Consider the following 19575-nt stretch of genomic DNA (forward strand, 5'->3'; position numbering starts at 1 on the left):
AGGAATTTGACGGGTGGCAGTAAGTCTGGAAATAGATGTGAGAGCTCTGCTGAAAACAGGGCGACTCTTCCTCAGGAGGAATTGGTGTTGGAAATATATTCCAGTCAAGGCGGGTGTGCGCGTAGATGTGCTTATGAGATAAAGATCGGATCCCAAGAGAAAATTGGGTCGCAGCAAAGATAAATATACAAATACAACAGAACATATTGAAGAGAAGCAGCACATACATTATTTTAATGGGGAGCTGTGCATTGGGATGTGTGTAACAGTTAGCATGTGTTAATGGTTGGAAAGCTCTGATATTTCTGGCTGAGGTGTCACTTCGATTTATATCAAAGGGGATCCCAAAGCTCCCTCCTTGACCCTCGAGGTGCCTACAATGCCTCACACACACTCTCCGCATGCTGATAGGGTCAAGTCGGGGCTATCTCTGCCTTATCTCCCCAGCAGCAGATCTAAAGCCACGTCTGTCGGTGATGAAGGCCTCCACCGGATCACTCAGCCTCTCTGAGAGACTACTAGACTCTCACACAGTTTCTCCTTGAACCCACGGCCGGCTCACTGGCCAAACACACTGATGGAAGAGGGGGGGGGGGGGGGGAAGTGTTGAGTGAGTGAAAGAGCTAGAGAGGTGTGTGTTTGTGTGTGACAGAGACGGTGGAGAGAAAAGAGGGAGAGTTATCAGTCATGCTGTCAGTCTCTGGGGCAGGTTGTGATAAGAGAGGCAACGGTTGGTATCTATCTCCCCCTCTGTCTCTCTCTCTCACACACACAAAACGGGGGAGAAAGACCCTGTTGTGTTCCCCTCCGCCACCCATGAGTGCACACAGCGCAGGTGTGCCGGGGTGAGGAGTCCGACTGAACGGCAGCCATTTGTCGGCGGTATTTCAGGGCAGATGGATGACAGAGGGAATACAGATGATAAGACCCTGGGTGAAATACATTAGAAAAAGGGGCATGCGAATATTGCAGCTGCAAGTGTTTGATTTCACTGCTGCGGTTCTTAAACAGCCTCTGACACCGAGACATGCAGTGGCTTTTTTAAGCCGGGGCTCACACTGTAGCATGGCATGTGCTTGCAAGGAGTTTCATTACTCGAGCCTCTTTCACACATGCACTGCAACCCTGAAAGGGTCCAGACATTACCCTGCGGAGCTGCATGTGAGAACATAAATATCTGAATCATTCGGACCGGACATCAAACAGACTTCACCCTGCCAGCTCCCTGCTACTAAATCCGTGTTGAGCCCATGTGTGAACGAGCCGCTCATTGTATGGAGAAATGGGTAGTTGTATGAGTAGAGCCGACAGGACTGAACAGAAAGTGGTGTTTTACGGAGATAATCCAAGAAAAAGACATCACCCAACTGTTTATTTATAGCTGCAGGATGTATTCCCTCGTGGGATCGATTCACCCTCAACATTCCCTCTCTATCTGCCTCTTTCTCAGGTTCTCCGGTGGACCGTTGCCCACCATTAGCCATGCGTTGACCCAATATTTGGGGGGGTTGAATGCTGACGGTGGGGGCAGAGATGTTGACAAATGGGAAAGAGGAGTATCAAATGACCTCTGGGGAGTGGGGGGGGGGGGGACAGAGCAGAGCAAGAAGTGACCCAGTGTTGCTTGAAGGTTTTATAGTGGCTGTGTTTTCTCTTTATCTTTAAGGGTCATGACGGGAGTTAATCCACCACTCATCAGAAAGTGTAATCAATGCTTTCTCGTCAATAACCACTAGTGGCACAGAAAAGACACGCGTTAAACAACTCCAGCACACGGCAAACTGGTTTACGCCAGTGCAGACGCCCGCCCAGAGGCTCAGATTAGCCAATCGCAGTGACGTCTGACAGCCAGCGCACCCTGGGTGAGAGGCGGGCTAGGGGGTCTCTATAAAAGCTGATGGCATCTAGTAAACCTGGGGGGGGGGTGTAGCGGCAGGGTGACAGTTGAGTCTAGTGACAACCCGACCTGTCATACAACCTTCTGTCAAGGGCACGGCGCTCTTTGGTTGACTTTGTTTACAGTCTGTCACGGGACAATAAAGCGAGTTGATGACTGTAGAAGCTTGTTTTCTACCACCATCATGTCATGTTGTTTTCCTCAAAACAAAGCATGCACACATAGAAAAGTGCACAGGACGTCTCCTCCTGACCTGTAGGAATGCACCTAGCTGTTCCAAATAAAGCCGGCCACATACTGTACCTCATTACACGACCAGGCCGCAGTCCATTACATTACAAGGTAACACAAGCCAGAGGCAGGGCACAGGGCTGGACGCTGCAGATTATTTTGGGCTCAGTACTGTGTCATTACACGGCCTCCCGCTCTGTATTTAGGCGAGCAGATTGCAGGGCAGAGACTGGGCAGGGCTGAGGCGGGCTCTGCCTCCATTGAGTTGAGGGCTTGCTCTTTGAATGTGTCTTGTGGCGGAGTTGTGCCTATACTGTGCAGCCAAACCTTCCCCAGACACTCCCTGTTCCACTCTTTCTGGGATTCCTCCTCATGTTCCCTTGCAAACAGCCTTAGGAGAAGCTCCCTGCTTTACCATTAGAATACATCTTATCTGGAGCTTATCTGTGGCAGAGCTCCTATCTGTGGTATCTTCTGAAAGGGGTGTGTGAGTGAGAGAAAGGGAATGGGGGAGCTCTCTCTCTCTCCCTCCCTATAATCAGAGACCAACGGGAGGGGGCGGAGCCGAGGCGCCGTGACTGTAACGCGATAGCTGCTCAGCTCAAAACCGCGATCACTCTCACACACACACACACACACACACACACACACACACACACACACTACACACACACACACACACACACACACACTACACACACACACACCTCCCAGACGCGTCGACAGGACACACGCCGGAGTCTGAGCAGAGCGCAGAGCGTTACGGAGCCGCAGAGAGAGGAGCTGCTGCGGGAGATGGCATGAGATTACCGGGCTTTTTGGAGAGCAAGAGCGCAACACCGTTTCTTATTTATTATCCCGGGACACTGAAAAGCAGCGTCTGACCCTCGGACTGAGGCTTTGAGAGCTGTAACGGAGGACTTGCTATTACCAAGGACGACCCTCGTGTGCGCAAAAATACGCGGGGACGCAGAGAGGGAGATACGGGGACTGGGAGACTGTCAGTCGGGACTTGGCGCACCCTGGAGCCGCTGTCTGGAGCGCACAGTATCGATCAAGGAGTTTGTTTGTTCACATTTTTTTTGGATGAGTGGCATCGCTGTGCTAAATGGACAGACTTTAAAGGAGCTGTGCCGATAGAAATCTCTGGATTTCTTCAATGACATGTAGTTGGCACACAGTTTGCTCCACCATGGTTTAATAGACTCCGTGGGAATATTCCTTTTTGGTCTAATACAGGGGTGTGGATTTTTGTTGTTGGAGGAGCAGCAGAATTGTTATCGGAAACATTAGAAACTTAAAGCTCTCTGCGAGTTTCTGCAACATCCAAGATGGATTTTGAGTCATCATGGATTGGATTGTTGATGGCATTGTGTCATCTGGCATTGAGAGTCAGAGGAGAGGAGGGTGAGTTTGAGTCACTTCTTTACCTAAACACACACACCGTGTAAAATGCAGTATATTCAAAAACACAGGAGAATGAAATATATATAGAGATATAGATATAGGGAATCTGGGAAATAATTTGTTTTTGAAGAGATATTGTCATGTGTTTCCTATTATTCCAACATTATTAATTATTGATAACCAGACCCATGTGTCTCTCGCTTTCTTCATGTTCCCGTAAATGTGGGAAGCATTGGGATTAGAGTTGTTTTATATGTATTCTGTATATGGGTTTATCAGAATCATAGGAGCCAAGGTGACGTTTTAAATTAAAGCCAACCTAATTCAGCCCTGTGCCAAGCCAGCTGTTCCACATCTGAAACTAAAGAAGTTGCTTTCATGAAATATTTAGAGTGGACACAGTTATCTGTCCCAGCATAGAGCCTACTTCCAGCCCTCTGTGCTGTGGATGAGCTGAATACATGCATGAACAATTCAAACACATTGTTTACCTCGAGTTTCCCCTTGTTTTTTTTATATGCAATTTAATTATTCATCAAGGGAAATAAACAAACCCTGATTACAATTATATTTCACATCCGGGAGAAAGCAGGTTTTAGGCGTAGGCTGAGCGATTGTATTAGTGCCCAAGAACCTGTGCGTAAAAGCTCCAGTGTCACCGTAGGATTGCTCTAATAGGACTGTAATCACCACTATTATCTTCATCAGGCACCACGAGTCTCTCCTTCATTGCCTCCTTGGGGTTGTGTGTGCGGGGTGGAGCGAGGCACGGCTGCTGGTTGGTGCACCGTCACCTCCACCTCCGTGCGCTCCCCGCAATCAAATAACAATAATAAAGCAGATTATAGTGCAGGAGGAGAAGCCCTGCAGCTGGTGGTGGGGCTTCCGAGCCTTGCTTTGAGACTCAAATATACTCCTTTCCGTAACACACTGTGGCGAACGAGTGGATTCAGGGAGAACGAAGCGTTGTAACAGCGCCAAATGTATTTCGAAGCCTCATTAAATGTGGATTTAACGCCAGGGAGCCCGGACTTCCATCTGCTAGCTTGATCTAATAATAATTGTTTTAATAATAAGGAGAGGTTGTTGCTTTATCATGTCAGCAGAAGTGTGTGCGTGTATAGGCTCACCACACTGAGGAGTGACGCCACTGGTGGGATGACACATGGTCTTTGGCTCAGGGAGTACCTACTCTAGCATTGTTGATGCTTTTAAGGTGGTTTGACTCCAGATAATAATGAACTGGGATCTTAGCAAAAATGGAGACAAATTATAGGTTTTAATATAATATTTGTTTGTGACATAGTTGTCACATTGAGTATACAGAATAAGATGTATAGCTATATGTATATAGTCTATGTCTATAGTCTACATGTGGCTGTAGTTCCCTTTCTCCATGCGGGTTGACGAGTTGTTCATAGTCCCATGATGACGGTTGGGCTTTACAACACCACCCGCTGGTTTCACTGCGGCTCTGTTCACTGCACATGGGCTCGTCCTCTTGTTTAGGCTACTTGTTTTAAATAGGACAGTCGCTCTGCATTTCTGTGTGTGTGTGTGTGTGTGTGTGTGTGTGTGTGTGTGTGTGTGTTTTACTAGCTGCCTGTACCCCTTGATCAGACACAGATGTGGGCCTCTTGGCAGCCATCAGGCAAGCAAGAAGCTAGATCCCCTCCCCTCTCTCTCTCCCTTTCCCCTGCCAAGACACTGCACCGCATGTCCCTGCCTCCCGCTCCCCTCCAGAGCCACATTACACACAGATGCCAGAGGGAAGAGAGGCTGAAGGAGAACACAACGGAGACAGAAACAGGGAGGTTCAGAGAGAGAGAGAGAGAGAGATGTGAGGGGACAGGGACTGCAGGGAAGAATGGGAGGCAGATGCAAAGCTGTAAGGCACAGAAAAGTGACCATCCACTATAGGTCAGGAACAAGAAAGAAGAGGATTTATGGGGGGTGGATTGTGCATCAGAGTGAGGAGAGGGCAACATCAAAGCGTTCAGGGGTCAAAGAGTTAAAATGTCACCGGACTAGGGAACATAAAGCGTTAAGGGGTTTATAAAGTGACCGTCGTCCTGTGTGACGCAGCTAAAGGGAAATAAAAGAAGTGTTTTAAAATGATGCTCTTGTGAAACATAAGCACACTGGAGTCACATCGGAGCTTTTGATGATCGACTCCATCTGGTTGGAGCTGCTTGGTACATTTCCAGTGGCAGAAAAGGTTTCCATTAAAATGTTTTGGAGCAAAAATGATGCATGGCTGAAGCATCTCTGCGAGAAGTGTAGAGGTAAATGACCCATGAAAGATTTCCCATTGTGGCCCCTGCTGGTGCCTCCTCCCCTTTTCATTTCTCGAGACCTATTTGCTGCAATCCTAACACCCAAACAGAGAGGCTTCTAATCCACTTGTACTGTAATCACAATAGTTTGACTCAGTGACATGTGCATCAATTACTCCTCAGCACAAGCATTAATATTCAGGCCATTAAGCAGCTCATTTGCATGTGTATTGACGGGCGGCTGTGCATCCTCACCTATGGTATCGACTTCTCCCAGAGTTGGATTTCCACAAATGTAATCATTTATTTTCCACATGTGTTCTCCTGGCTCATTTTTATCTTCCTTCTTTGTATGTGTTCATTTTTTCTATTTGTTTTCCACTTCGCCTTTTTTCTCCCTCTACACGGCGCCCTTCAATTCTTTGCATTTCCCCGTGTTTTAATCTGCCCCAGCCTCAGAGGTATCAGCTGCGACAAACAAGGTCACCTATTAGCATTCATAGCCGAAGACGAAACGGAGCGGCCCGTTCAATAGCAGTCAGGTAGGGCTGCTCAATTAATCGTATTTTAAACGCGATTACGATTATGGCTTGCAACGATTACGAAAAGAACGTAATCGAAATAAAACGATTTTTTTATTATTACTTTTTTTTTTATATAATTTTTTTTTATTTGGGTTATTCAGTTGAGTTATACTTAAAGTTCAGGGTAATCAACTGTTAAAAACATACTGTTAAAAAAAGTATTCTCCAATAAATGGATGTTTTCAAAGTCAATGAATAATCGCATTTAATAATCGCAATTACAATTAATGACCCAAATAATCGAGATTATGATTTTTGCCATAATCGAGCAGCCCTAGTCAGGTATGAGAGTCACAGGCTCGTGCAAAAGCCCTGAAACAGCCCGCCGCACTAGGGGTGGAATTAAAAACAAGACCCCATAAATAAAACAGAGCCTGGTCTTTCACTCTGTCGCATTAGCCGCACAGGGGGCTCTTAACGGGGGCTCAGGGACGGCTTTAGATGGGAGCTGAAAGGGGGTTAGCATTGTCAGGAGGAAAGCGTTTTAAATTGACTGTAAGTCACACGTGGGGTTAAAGAGGAAAGGGTGTGAATTAAATAAGAACTGCAATTCCCCCAGAAAGGTTTTTGTTCGGCACCACTGAAAGGTAACACTGTGTGAGGTGGGGGCTAAAGGGTAGCAGCAAATCACCAAGACCCCCGCAGTAAAGCTCAATTCTTCACAGCTCTCCCTCGACCGGTGGAGGCTCAGTTTCTCCTCTGTAGACGGGGAGATGTTTTGTGAAAAATGCTCCGGCTGCCGCACAGAGACAAAGCAGAGCACCAGGGAGACGGAGATACTGCAGGCAGGTAGTGTTTCGGATTAGACCCTCACCATTAGCCCCCTGCAGGCCCCAGCAGCCATCTGTTTACTCCATTGATCCATTGATCCATTGATCCATTGATCAGGATGGCCAGCACCGTGCATTTAGATGATTAGCATGGAGCACTTATCCTGTTAGGGAGGGAGCAGGAGAGAGAAGAGCACACAGGGAGAGGAAAAGGGGATTTGGGGATATTGTCTTACTTTCATGTAGCCTAGCTTTTGTTACTTTCTTAAAGGTAGTTAATCCTTACTTAAACGCATTAAACTCAGTTTAACAAAGAGCTATTGTTTGTGGATGTTGCATTTCCGGGCTGGTTGTTGTTGAGTGAGGTGTCTCTTTTTTGTTTAATCTGGAAGAAAAGGGAGAATCGATCTTAAACATCAATACAGGTTATATATATCTGTTAGAGAGAGAGAAAGTTGTTTTTATAAGATCTTTCGTAGCAATTGTCGCAAATATATATATAAATATGAGCCAGGGTTAAAACATCTGGCTTATAAGCAGTTGTCCACTTTTATTGGAAAGGATTAAAAAATATATTTATAGAGAATACAATTCAATTTTGAAATAACAATCAGATATTTTTCGCCTTTGTTGTTTTGTGTAGTTTACTTAAACATGCACACATCTTTGAAACATAAGGCATACCACAATTTCCAAGTATGGAAAGGTAAAACAAATTCTCCCAGAAAGTGTACAACCACCTTATTGAGGATATTTAATTGTTTATGTAGAATTCAAAACTCTCACACACTCTCTGCCACTATTACTGCTCACACTGTCTCTAATCCCCAGAGTAGCGTCATTCTGCCTCAGCATGAAGGTGTGAGAGCACCGGGGGAACAGAGTGGAGCTCTTTTCTTCCTCCCTCCTCCTCATCCTCTCCCTCTCCTTGGGTCCAGTCTAGTGTGGAATGGGTGAGATTAAAAGCAAGTCGCAGAGACAACCCCTGCTCCTGACTGAATGGATGAGTGCTGCCCACTCTCCCCTCTCATTCCCTCACTCTGGGCGATAGCACTTTTTTAATTAAGGGGGGGGGGGGCAAAGAGACACTAGGAATGATGGAGGGATTTATCAGCGCCTCTCCTCACACAGCTTATCCTGGAGCGTGACGCCATACTTCCCCCGATAAGGCGGGCTAGTAGAAATGAGAGCGCGGGCTGGCACACACACACACACACACACACACACACACACACACACACACACACACACACACACACACACACACACACACACAACGTGAGCTAAGACATGCAGACATATGCACATTTACCCAGATAATGAAGATAAAGGCACTCACAGCGGGGACAAAGACGTCTCGGGGTTTGACTTGATCTGGAGAGACTAGAAACTGCACACACATACAGATTTGACTTCATTTCATTGACACACTCAAAGAAAACGATGTGGCACACACACACACATTTATGACAAACTTCATACACACTCTCTTAAAACATAGTACACACACACACACACAGCAGTGACATTGTTGTGACTGTAATGGGGATTTGTTTGCAGCATGGTAGAAACATATGTGGCACTTGTGTGTAGAGACAGATTGGCTCCTGGAGTAGAAGAGACAGTGTAATTCATGAAGCTCACCGGCAGATCCTGAGTGCTTCCCCTATGTTGGTTCTCCAACACAAATTCTGCTCTCTCTCACACACACACACACACACACACACACACACACACACACACACACACACACACACACACACACACACACACACACACACCACACACACACACACACACACACACACACATGCATATTTTGTACTCACTAATTGCAACGGACATTAACGCAATTAGGAAAAAACACATATCTGTCATCAGATGTATCCCCATCAATCTTTATTTATTCCCTGCAGCAGCAAACAAACACCCACCCATCCATCCACCCACACACACACACACACACACACACACACACACACACACACACACACACACACACACACACACACACACACACACACACACACCACACACACACACACACACACACATACACACACACACAGTGCCAGGGCTAGTGTGTGTGTGAGCTGACTGACAGAGGGTTCCCAGTGGGGTCAGTGTCTACAGGGAGCCGCTGGATAGCAGGCATGTCTTAATGAGGCTCGTCAGGCTCTCTGCGCACATACACACACACACACACACACACACACACACACACACACACACACACACACACACACACACACACACACACACACACACACACACACACACACAGTCCCTTCACTCCATCACTTCCCTTACTCATCGTATCTTTCTCTCTCTTCCTCACCATCTGTATTTCTCCTTCCTCATCACCTTTTGTCGCCTCCTTCTCTCTCTCTCCGCCTGTCACTCGTCCACTCTCTCCCCTCCTCGGTCCTCTCACCCACCCATCGCACATCACCCCCCCCCCCCCCCCCCCCCGCCGCCGTCACCCGCATGCCCGTACGATCAATCTTCCCCTTTCTTCCTCAATCCATCTTTTATCCATCGCCTCTCCTCCTTCTCAATCCTCCACTTTCATCCGCTCCTTTCATTTTCCACCCTGCCGTAATCCCCCCTCCTTCCCTTTCCCCCTCCTCCCCCCCCCCCCTCCTCCTCTTCATCCTTCTCGGAGGCCATTGAATGGGCAGCTCAGGGAAAAAAAGTGTGGAGGCTGCAGGATTCTCCCCAAACGGCTTAATCTGGCGAGGCTCTGCGCGCCGATAGCCTCCTGCACACCGGTCCCTCCATAGGCCTCTCAACAATGACTGTCTGCACATCGGCAGCAGATAAAGTGATGTGTGTGTGTGTGTGTGTGTGTGTGTGTGTGTGTGTGTGTGTGTGTGTGTGGCTTCTGTCTGTCTCTGTCATTCTTTTCCATCCCTGCTATCTTTTTTGAAATTGTTCAGTTAGCTATTTCTCCCACCTCTGTGTGATTGACAGGCCCTCTGTGTGTGTTTGGATGTTTGTGTGTGTGCGTGGGTGGCCGTTTGAACATGGAGCCGGGCTGTGTGTGCGCGTGTTTGTGTATAAAAGCGTGGGCGTGCGTTTAAGCACGCATCCCAGTAGTGTACGAGCCTTCCCATGTGCACTTGTAGCTAAAACGTGTGTGTGTTGCACATTTGTGTAACGTTGTACAAATGTGTGTGTGTGTGCATGTGGGCGGCTGGAGTCGTGCACTCGCATGAAATCACTGGCAGCTGTGTGTGCCTGGTGTGTGAGAGCGTGGGCATCGCTCCTCTCCAGCAACAAAGTAAGGAAGCCATCGCAGCTCTATCAAATGTCAGAGAATCTTAAGTGTGCCTTTTAAGCACAATAGGCGGTGGAAATGTCAACACTTGAAGGGTCTATTACACTTCAAACCTTTGGTGTGTTTTTTTCTTTCTTTTCCGCTTCCTTTATTGATGCTTTCACAGGAATTTGAAAGAAACAGGCAAGAATATCAACCCATTTATGTCAAGAGTATGCATCTCAGCGGCTCCATGGTTAGCCCAGTGTTTGTTAGCGCAGTGTTAGCTTCCTGTAGCCTGTTGGCGATGCCCTAGTAGCACACCAGCTACAATATTAAGAAAACATTTGTCTCTTTGAGTTCAATATCACAAAGTTCATTACATTGATATCCCCACGGTGCACACACACATACAGCAGGAGATAGAGAGCCAAACCCCCCTACCTCCACGCTGTTGTCATGGAGAACACGTTGCGCCTTGATCCGTGAAGAATAATAATGCCTGCAAATCTATTGCAATGCAAGAGTAATAAAAGATTGTGCACAATGCTGTGTGTGTGTCCCTGTTGGTGTGTGTGTGCATGCAAAACACCCATATACATGTTCCCTTTGTACGTGCATGTGAGTTTATGTGTTTATGTGAGATAACGTGAAGCGCGCGAGCCGCCTGCTGTCAGGGCGCAGGCGGAGAAAAGGGCCTTTGTTACTGCCTGAGCTTCTCATTACAGAGTCGCTGTGACCCCAGAACCCCGCTAGACAAGCCGTCTGCGTGTCACTTCCTGTCTCAGCCTGCCGAGCGACGCCATTGGCAGGCTATTGTTCCTGGGAGAGCGTGATAGGATCAGGGAATGTGTCCTAATGTTTGCAGATTGGCTTGCCGGAGCAACAATTACACTTGGTGAACACTCCCGACGGGGAACTAGAGCGATAAGAGCCTGGGTGTGGAAGAGTGAAAAAAAGCCTCAGTGTTTCCTCCATGTGTGTACGCTCACCAAATGCAGCGTTGATGATCTTTTATTGTTTTAATAGCTCGCATTGAGAATCCACAATGGAGAAGTTTTTCCAATTTCCTCCAAACTGACAGCCGAAATTGCTTCCTTTGTTTTACTGTTCATGTGTTGCTCATCACATCTTCATACAGGGAAACAAGGCAAATGAAGGAGGGTCCTCTGAGTCACTGTTATAGGGAGCAGATGGTTGAATGCTGTAGAAATGCATCAAATCTGGATTTCAAGTATGTGTGTTTTACCATCAATAACTGTTCCCCCTCCTTTCTCTCTCCTTTCTCTCTCCATCAGTGCCAGCGTGCGGAGGCGTGTACGATGCCACCGAGGCGGGTTACATCACCTCCCCTGGTTACCCTCTGGAGTACCCCCCTCACCAGAACTGTCACTGGATCATCACGGTGCCGGAGCCCTCGCAGCGCATCGTCCTCAACTTCAACCCGCACTTTGAAATCGAGAGGCTGGACTGCAAGTAAGACGGGAGGGGCGTAGCGGCTTTTTGGAGATGTCATATTGATGTCTGAAACTCTCTTCTAGCAGAGTAAAATTGCTTTTACAAATAGGACTTATTATTCTGGCTGAATGGTGATTAGTGTTGACTTTTTCATTAGTATGCTGCAGAAGAATTTGCATCCCAAATAAGTCATTTCCTGTCGAAGCACACAGGTTTTTTTTACATTTTATTATAATTCACTGCCAGTGGTTTGGCTCCGTCCCAAGTTGTGGAAACATTTCGACCACAACAGGTCAATTGCAAAGGAAATTATAATTGTAGATCCAAGCTTCCTGCAGACCATTAAGTGGACTGCGGGTTTTCTTTTCGTGAAATAATTATTTATGGAGAGAATGGGCTCTTTCAGCGCCTTCCTTTCTCACATTCACACCATTAAACACATTATTTCCTGGATGCTGCCCAGTGCAACCACTGACCTCTTTAAAGGCTTCTGCTGAGCAAACTCCTACATTAAATTCCTTGCTCAAGGGCACATCAGCTGCACAGAGCCTCCACAGTAAAAAGAAGCCGAAATGTGCAAGTTTCCACTTTTCATTTGCACGACGGTAGACACAGATAAGCTCATCAAAATAAACAGTGAATGGAAAGAATGATTCGTAATTAGTCCATGTGTTTCATCCATTGGTGACTCGTGACGTCATACCTCCTGTTTCATTCAGCTTGGAGGCTTGAACACGTTTTTTTGTATGTCTTAAAGCCTTTTCTGCCTTTCTCAAAACTGTATCAGAAGGACTGGACCGGATGAAAGAAATAAATCATGATTTTATTAATAAACAGAGAGAGGAAGGAGCAGAAAACAATTTAGCCCAGCTGTTAGTCAGTTTCCTTTCTCAGAGACATGACTAATCCAAATCATATGATCTCCTATTGTCTTTGACCTCAGAGGAACGAGGAAGAAGTCGAAGTCTCCTCTGTTTAATCTACTTTTAAACAACCGAGTCAGCGGGAATGTTACAAAATTCCCCCACTTTAAGACTTTTGCGTTTGTTTAAAGTGAACACAGAAGATTTGGTCGCTGCAATTACGACAATTTTATCCCCCAGTCCTTTCTTCTCTCTGTAAATCGAAGAATTAATAATCCTACACGAGTGTTTTTGCATTGTTCACTGACAAAGCACTTTGTGTGGCAGGCAGAAGAAGCAACTTTCACGGGCACATCAATGGCGGCGTCAGTGAAAGGGTTTTGTAATGATTGTCGATTCTATTCGCACAGTTGTGTCTTGTCGCATCGAGCCGGAGAATGTTATTTTGATGTCTCCGCTTTGTGTCTCCTGTCGCTTTTGTCAAACCGTTGCATAATTATCTCCCTTTCGTAATACGTTTCTCAGTAATAATAAACGCTTTTACACCAGCGTCACAGTGTCAACACGGCGGCTCACTGGACTTCCTGTGTATGGAGAGCTCAGCTGGCGATAAGCAGTGTGTGGAGTCTCTCACAGCCCAAGGCATGCGGCAGGAGGAGGAGGAGAAACTGAAATGGCTCCTATTTTCTCCTCTCCACAGATGCTTTTATTGCAATGTTTTTTTTACACTTGCCTGGAGGAACTGAGGCCTTTGCCTGCCCTCTCACACACACTCCCACCCAATCTGCCCTCGTATGAGTGTGTGTGTGAGAGTCAGTGAGCGTGGGTGGTCAAAAGACGTGTGAGTAACTCTGCAAGCATGTGAGCGAGTATTGCTCCTATACATCCATCTATCCATCCATTCTCCTTGTGATAACCCACGTGTTGAAGGCCCATTAGAGGGAAAACGGATCACAGCAACATTTGTTTATGTATAACCTCGAACACTAATGTGTTTGCCCTTCTGTGTTTCATGGAAGAGGCATTTCCCTTTGGGGCGCAGCAGAAATAAGTGGAAAAAGTCAAAGTACAGCTCGATACTCCTGCCCTCTCTGTCCTGTGCTATGCTTTTTACCGGGATTGATCGAGCCTTGTAGCAGCGTTACGGGTAGCTTCCTTTCCTTGCCTGTATGATTAGGCGCGGCTGTGTGAGGGCGCAGAGATTTCTGCATGTTTTCACGGTGCTCTGCGAGGGCCGGGGGGCTGCAGAGGTGGAGGGCTCGCCATCTTGGTCAAGGCTGAGAATCTGCATGACAGCTGGGACTGCAGAGAAACCCGAGCTGTGTGTTACCTGCAGAGCTACGTGTCCTGTACTGCTGGAAAATATACAATACTATGGTCACAAAGATTGTAAAAGGACACATGTTTCCAGTGGTTTCGCTTCAAAAACACATGCACGTCGACACTTAGGCATGCGACCTGTCTGTGTAAGAGCTCTCATATCCCCTTGGGTCCTGTAGGCACGTATACAACGGAGGAAAGTGCTTGGTCAGCCCAGACGAGGGGTCTGAGCTGCGGCTAATACCCCCAGCCAGCTGCTGATTTTCCCTCAGTGGGTTCAGACAGTCAGCGCTCGGACGGTGCGCCGCGGCTCTGCTGCACCAATCAAATCCCGGCTCTATGCAGGCGCTCCGTGTCTGAGGTGGCACTTTAAGTCAGGATTTCATTTCAGGGGAGTCCGACCGCGTGCCAAATAGCTCTTACCTTCAGGTTGCCAGCCAATTGATGTGAACTAAATGTAATAACGGCTAGATGAAATATCAGGCCCATATCTCTAATGCAATCTGCCATCACCGAGCCCCAGGATGCTACCTAGTGATATACCAGCAGTGGAGGAGAGCTGGAGTCTCTTTTCTTCATCTTCTTTCCTCCCTTTTGTTCTCTTATTCTCCCTCTCCCCTATAGCCTGAGGATGGAGCGTTTTATTTTTACACACTTGAATCACACACCCACGTCATAAAACCGAAGGCAGCCCAGAAGATCCATTTCTTCCACCTATGTGGTTTTTATTTTCTCACTCTTATTCGGTTATTTGTTATTGACTGCAGCCTGAGGGCGGGGGAGATTTGAAGATATAACTTTATATAACTTCACACACAGAGCTGTGAATCCTCGGCTCCCAGCGAGGAGCGTCACCGACACATGGCCACACTCCCCTGGTGTGTTTCCATATGTGTGTGTGCATGATATCACCATCTTACTAATACCCAGAGGGGGCGCAGAGAGGTGTGGGATCAATGTCTGTGTTCCGCTTGTAATGGGAAATCCATTGATGATCAGCTAGGGCCAGAGGCAAGGATGGAGGGAGAGGAGGAGGAGGAGGGTGACGGTCAGGGATGAAAGGAGAGACAGATGAGTGGCCAGAGGTCACGACTAAAGGGAGTTGTTCAGGTTCTGATGCGTCAATATCTGGCGCTCGGTCGGACAAGATCACGGTCGCCAGTGTCCGGCGGTGACAGCTAATACAGCTGTCAGCGCTATCATGGTGATATAATGAGTAAATGTTAAAACCAGCCATTTAAGATGATTCCTTTAGAGGAACTTTGTCTGGATGAATGCAAACGCGGCATTGGAAGATCTGAATACCTGCTGATCTTGCTCAGACGCAGTTAGAGTCTGATGTTTCAGATCGATGGCACTAGAAGGTCTGGGGCCGAGGCAGACGGCCTGCGGTCGGCGGTTTGCCCCGGTCATGTGTAAGTATGAGTCTGTGATGGACAGCAGGAGAGGGAGGTGAGGCAGGAGCACACGAGGAAGAGGAGTGCTATTTGTTTTGGGGGCTAGATTGAAGATGGCAGGCCTTGAGGATCTGCAGGGATTTCGCTCGCAGCATCTAGTTAATATTTCAGAGGCACTTATGGTTTATTAGAGTCCCCTTTGAGGGTGCGGGAGGAGCGAGTGTGTAGACGCTGTGTAGCTGGGCGTGTGTCTACTGTACGTCCTCTGCCTTTCTTCATTTCTGCTCCAGCACTGATGTGCAGAAGAAAGCGACAGACATCTCTACGTTGTTTACCCGGTCGTGATCTGGTGGGTTTCCGTGCTCCGAGAGTGGAAAAAGGGTGGAAACACAATGCAGCAGAGAGGGGAAATCATTTCAACTGAAGGCCTCGAGAGTGTGAGCGCAGCCAAGTTTGGTTGGCTGATGTTCGAGAACAGCTGTTGCTCTTTTACATGCATAAACAAAATAAATCAGACGACCATGACGCGCCCGCAGCAAATTATGTGTTAATCTTTTGTGTACTGTTGACGCTCCCAGTGAATGCTTTATGTCTTTATGTACATGAAAGTAAATCATAAGCAAGATCCCACGCTATTTCTTTCACAAACAGGTAGTTAAATGAGAATTTCTGGTGATTTTTACATTTCTGAGTAAGATAATGAGCCCGAAATGCCATAAAAGTCAGTTTGAGAGCCCTTTAAATATACAGTATACACATGCAGAAGTTATGTTATTCTGTACTGAGGTGCCTACGCCTGCGGGGAGCATCCCTATCCTCAACCAACAGCAAAGGTGTGAAAGGCAATTAGTTGTTGTGGCGTACAGGCGGAGTGATATATGAGAGCGGAGGAAGAGAAGACATGTCTGAACTGGTGCAGAATTACTGGCCCTTGGGGTTTTTAGTTTCCTTAACCCCTCTCCCTCTGCTCCGGCTATCCTCCACGGGAGAAATGAGGGGAGGGTTCAAAACCGGTGCCCCCGTAATGGCTCCCTAAACACAGCCAGACAAACGGAACGCATGGGAACGGGTGGTGTCAGACATGAGGCGGGGTTTGGAGCAAAACATCCACCCTAATGGAATCTGGATCTGGATGGGGGGCTGTGTGTGTGTGTGTGTGTGTGTGTGTGTGTGTGTGTGTGTGTGTGTGTGTGTGTGTGTGTGTGTGTGTGTGTGTGTGTGTGTGTGTGTGTGTGTGTGTGTGTGTGTGTGTGTGTGTGTGTGTGTGTGTGTGTGTGTGTGTGTGTGTGTGTGTGTGTGTGTGTGTGTGTGTGTGTGTGTGTGTGTGTGTGTGTGTGTGTGTGTGTGTGTGTGGTGTGTGTGTGTGTGTGTGTGTGTGTGTGTGTGTGTGTGTGTGTGTGTGTGTGTGTGTGTGTGTGTGTGTGTGTGTGTCGGGGAATGCGTTCAAGTGTTTGAGAGAGACAGACATGGGGCTCTCACACGTCAGGCCCTCATGCATGTATTCATCGAGCCCGGGGAGAGGCTGAGCGAGCGGGTCAATAATCACATCTGAGGAACACTCACTCGCTGATGCTAATCCACGACAGGAGAGCGAGACAGAAGGAGAGAGACCCACTACAAAATCAATTAAAACCTAATTAGGCTCTCAGCTCTTTCGCAGGCCTTTTATCCCCTGTTTGTGACGAGTGTGTGCGCACGCCTGTGTTTGTCCACATCTGCGCGTGCACGCGTCTGTCTATCTCCATGGGTGCATTTGTTGGCACTTGTTTGAGTGTGTGTGTTTTCCCTAAGCGTGTGTCCGTTACAGCCCTAGCAGGCGTACTTAGGGATAGCCGTGGCTCTTACAGGCTCACCGTGGGAGCTCGCAGCTAAAGCCTTCCCGATCGCCTCCGTAATGCAGGATTACAACCAAGACAAGAGGATCGGACTTCTTTACTCAAGTGCAACTTTTGTGCAGATTTGCTTCGACCGCGACACTGAAATGTCTCAGCACAAAGTCTTCTTTAGAGAGGAACGACATCTGTCTCTGAATAATTCACAAACGTTCTTCCATGCTGATGCACAGATATAATGTGAAATTGTGAAAGAGCACTCCTGCGATTTAGTATTGCACTTCCATGCAGTGGAGGGCCCAGAGGGAAAGGCTGAGAGAGTGAACAGCCGGCACTGCTGCAGAGGCAGGTATACATCACCTCTCCTACCACCTCTCTTTAGACCAGTGGTACTCAATTCACAGCGTGTGGGCCAAATCAGGCCTGAGAGAGGGTGCTGCAATAACAATACATTGATCAACTATGGTATTTTTGTTTACCTTTTGATACATAAGGTAATATAAATAAGTTTTGAAAAGCCAATAGAGCTTGTTTATCAAAATAAGTGCCATTGGAAGATGGTCAGAACCCACCAACGAAGGTACAGGCCTGAAATTCCCTAAATAAAACAAATAATGATTTTTAAAAAGTATAGATAAATTCAATTTCTTTGCCAATTTGTTCTTTCTGATACATGTTATGAATCTTTATTTATGAACTGTAATTTGCTAAATGGTCCCTGGGCAGTGCAAGTTGAGTACCCCTTGATACTCAACATTGCCAGCAGTGTTGTGGAAACATGACAGAATTGTTGCAGTATTTCCACACTTTGATCCTTACCTGTGCGTGTTCCACTTTGACCCAGATTAAATTGGCTGGGATTATCCCCCCATCAGCAGTTTTAGCTTCAATGCTCTGTGTAGGAATCAACACACTGCAGGAGTGAGATAGCCAAAAAAGAGGCTTACTGACTCTCCTTAATCCACGTTTTATTTCCAAGCCGCAGTACAAAGGCAGTCTTAGTGCTTTAGATGCCATAAAGGAACACAGCCTAGAGCTGATTGCTACCTCTCAGCTTTGCTTAATACTTTTCAGTCTGAGTTTCTTGTTTAGAATATTAGCAAAGATGCTGTGTTTTAAAAAGTCAGAGATGTCTGCGAAGCTTTTTCAGCTTCAAAGCACCCATCACAGTAATTAGGGAGACAACAGCGGCGGGCCGTTGTCTTTCTGACGGCTTCGTCATATGAACTAATTGAGACGAGTGTGTTTGCATGAGTGTGTGTGACGGAGGGCGCGCTGGGTGGAGCTGCGGGGCTCGTGTGGCGATTCAGTTAGTTACGCAGGGAATCACAATATGGGGGGTGAGGAGACACTTAGTAGCACTGGAGAGAGAAACAGACGGGGATAAATATTATGGAGAGCGAATTACAAGGAAACGTTTCACAGTTGCGCGTCTCCAAATGCATGACATGCATGTTTAGCTGAAAATGGAGGTGGAAAAGTGACGATTACCTTTAGTATAATTGCCAGTTTTGAGATTAACTCACTTAAAGCAGCACTCGAGCGCACAAACAGAAATTATGGAGTTTTCCACACCTTCTAATATTGTCACACAACTCCAAATGATTACTTTTAAAACCCTGGGGTTCTCCAGCTGCCTTTCTTAATCCTATCAACAATGCTATGTGCAAATGACAGGAGGTAATGCACAGAAGGACTGTGTTTTATAGTAAATTATGGTTTTCAACTATATTCGTCTGTCTTTGCATGTCTTAATGTCTCTTTCCCTGTACTTTATATGGACATACAAATACATAAATGAGCTGGCAACAATGTCATGATGTATATTCTATGTTAACAATGTTAGAGGGACGACACATGAGCTATTTGAGGATCAGCCAGGTGGGCTTGTTCAGCCTCTCTCTCATAAACACACACACACACACACACACACACACACACACACACACACACACACACACACACACACACACACTGAGCTGACAGTTAAGAATGTGCTTTATCGCTCAGGGTCACTTGGCCAGTCAAAGGTTATAATGAGCTGAGTGTGCAAGCATGTGGAAGCTAAAAGCAAGCGCCTCACATTTATTTATCTTAAATTCTATCCTTGAGCCGCTAGAACTCCCTGTGTCCTCACCTTTCCTCTCTCCAAGACTCTTTATTTGTTCATGAACTGTCTATTTTTACACTTTTATTAATTAATCCATCCAAGAAACAAGCATTTTTGGAATACTTCTTCCCTTTGAATCAAGATTTTGGGATGTAAGCTTGCCTCAGCATT

General features: G+C 46.8%; 1 protein-coding gene across 1 annotated transcript in view; it reads left to right on the forward strand.

The window, feature by feature from the left end:
- The first annotated feature begins 2762 nt into the window (after window positions 1-2762).
- The window catches only part of nrp2a (neuropilin 2a), a 53087-nt gene continuing 36274 nt past the window's right edge, over window positions 2763-19575 (forward strand). Inside the window, 2 exon segments of the mRNA XM_034217241.1 lie at window positions 2763-3535; window positions 11723-11900. Coding sequence (XP_034073132.1) covers window positions 3460-3535; window positions 11723-11900 — 254 coding nt within the window. The 5' untranslated portion in view covers window positions 2763-3459.

This window comes from Gymnodraco acuticeps, unplaced genomic scaffold (genome assembly GCF_902827175.1).
Source record: "Gymnodraco acuticeps unplaced genomic scaffold, fGymAcu1.1, whole genome shotgun sequence".
NCBI classification, from domain to species: Eukaryota; Metazoa; Chordata; class Actinopteri; order Perciformes; family Bathydraconidae; genus Gymnodraco; species Gymnodraco acuticeps.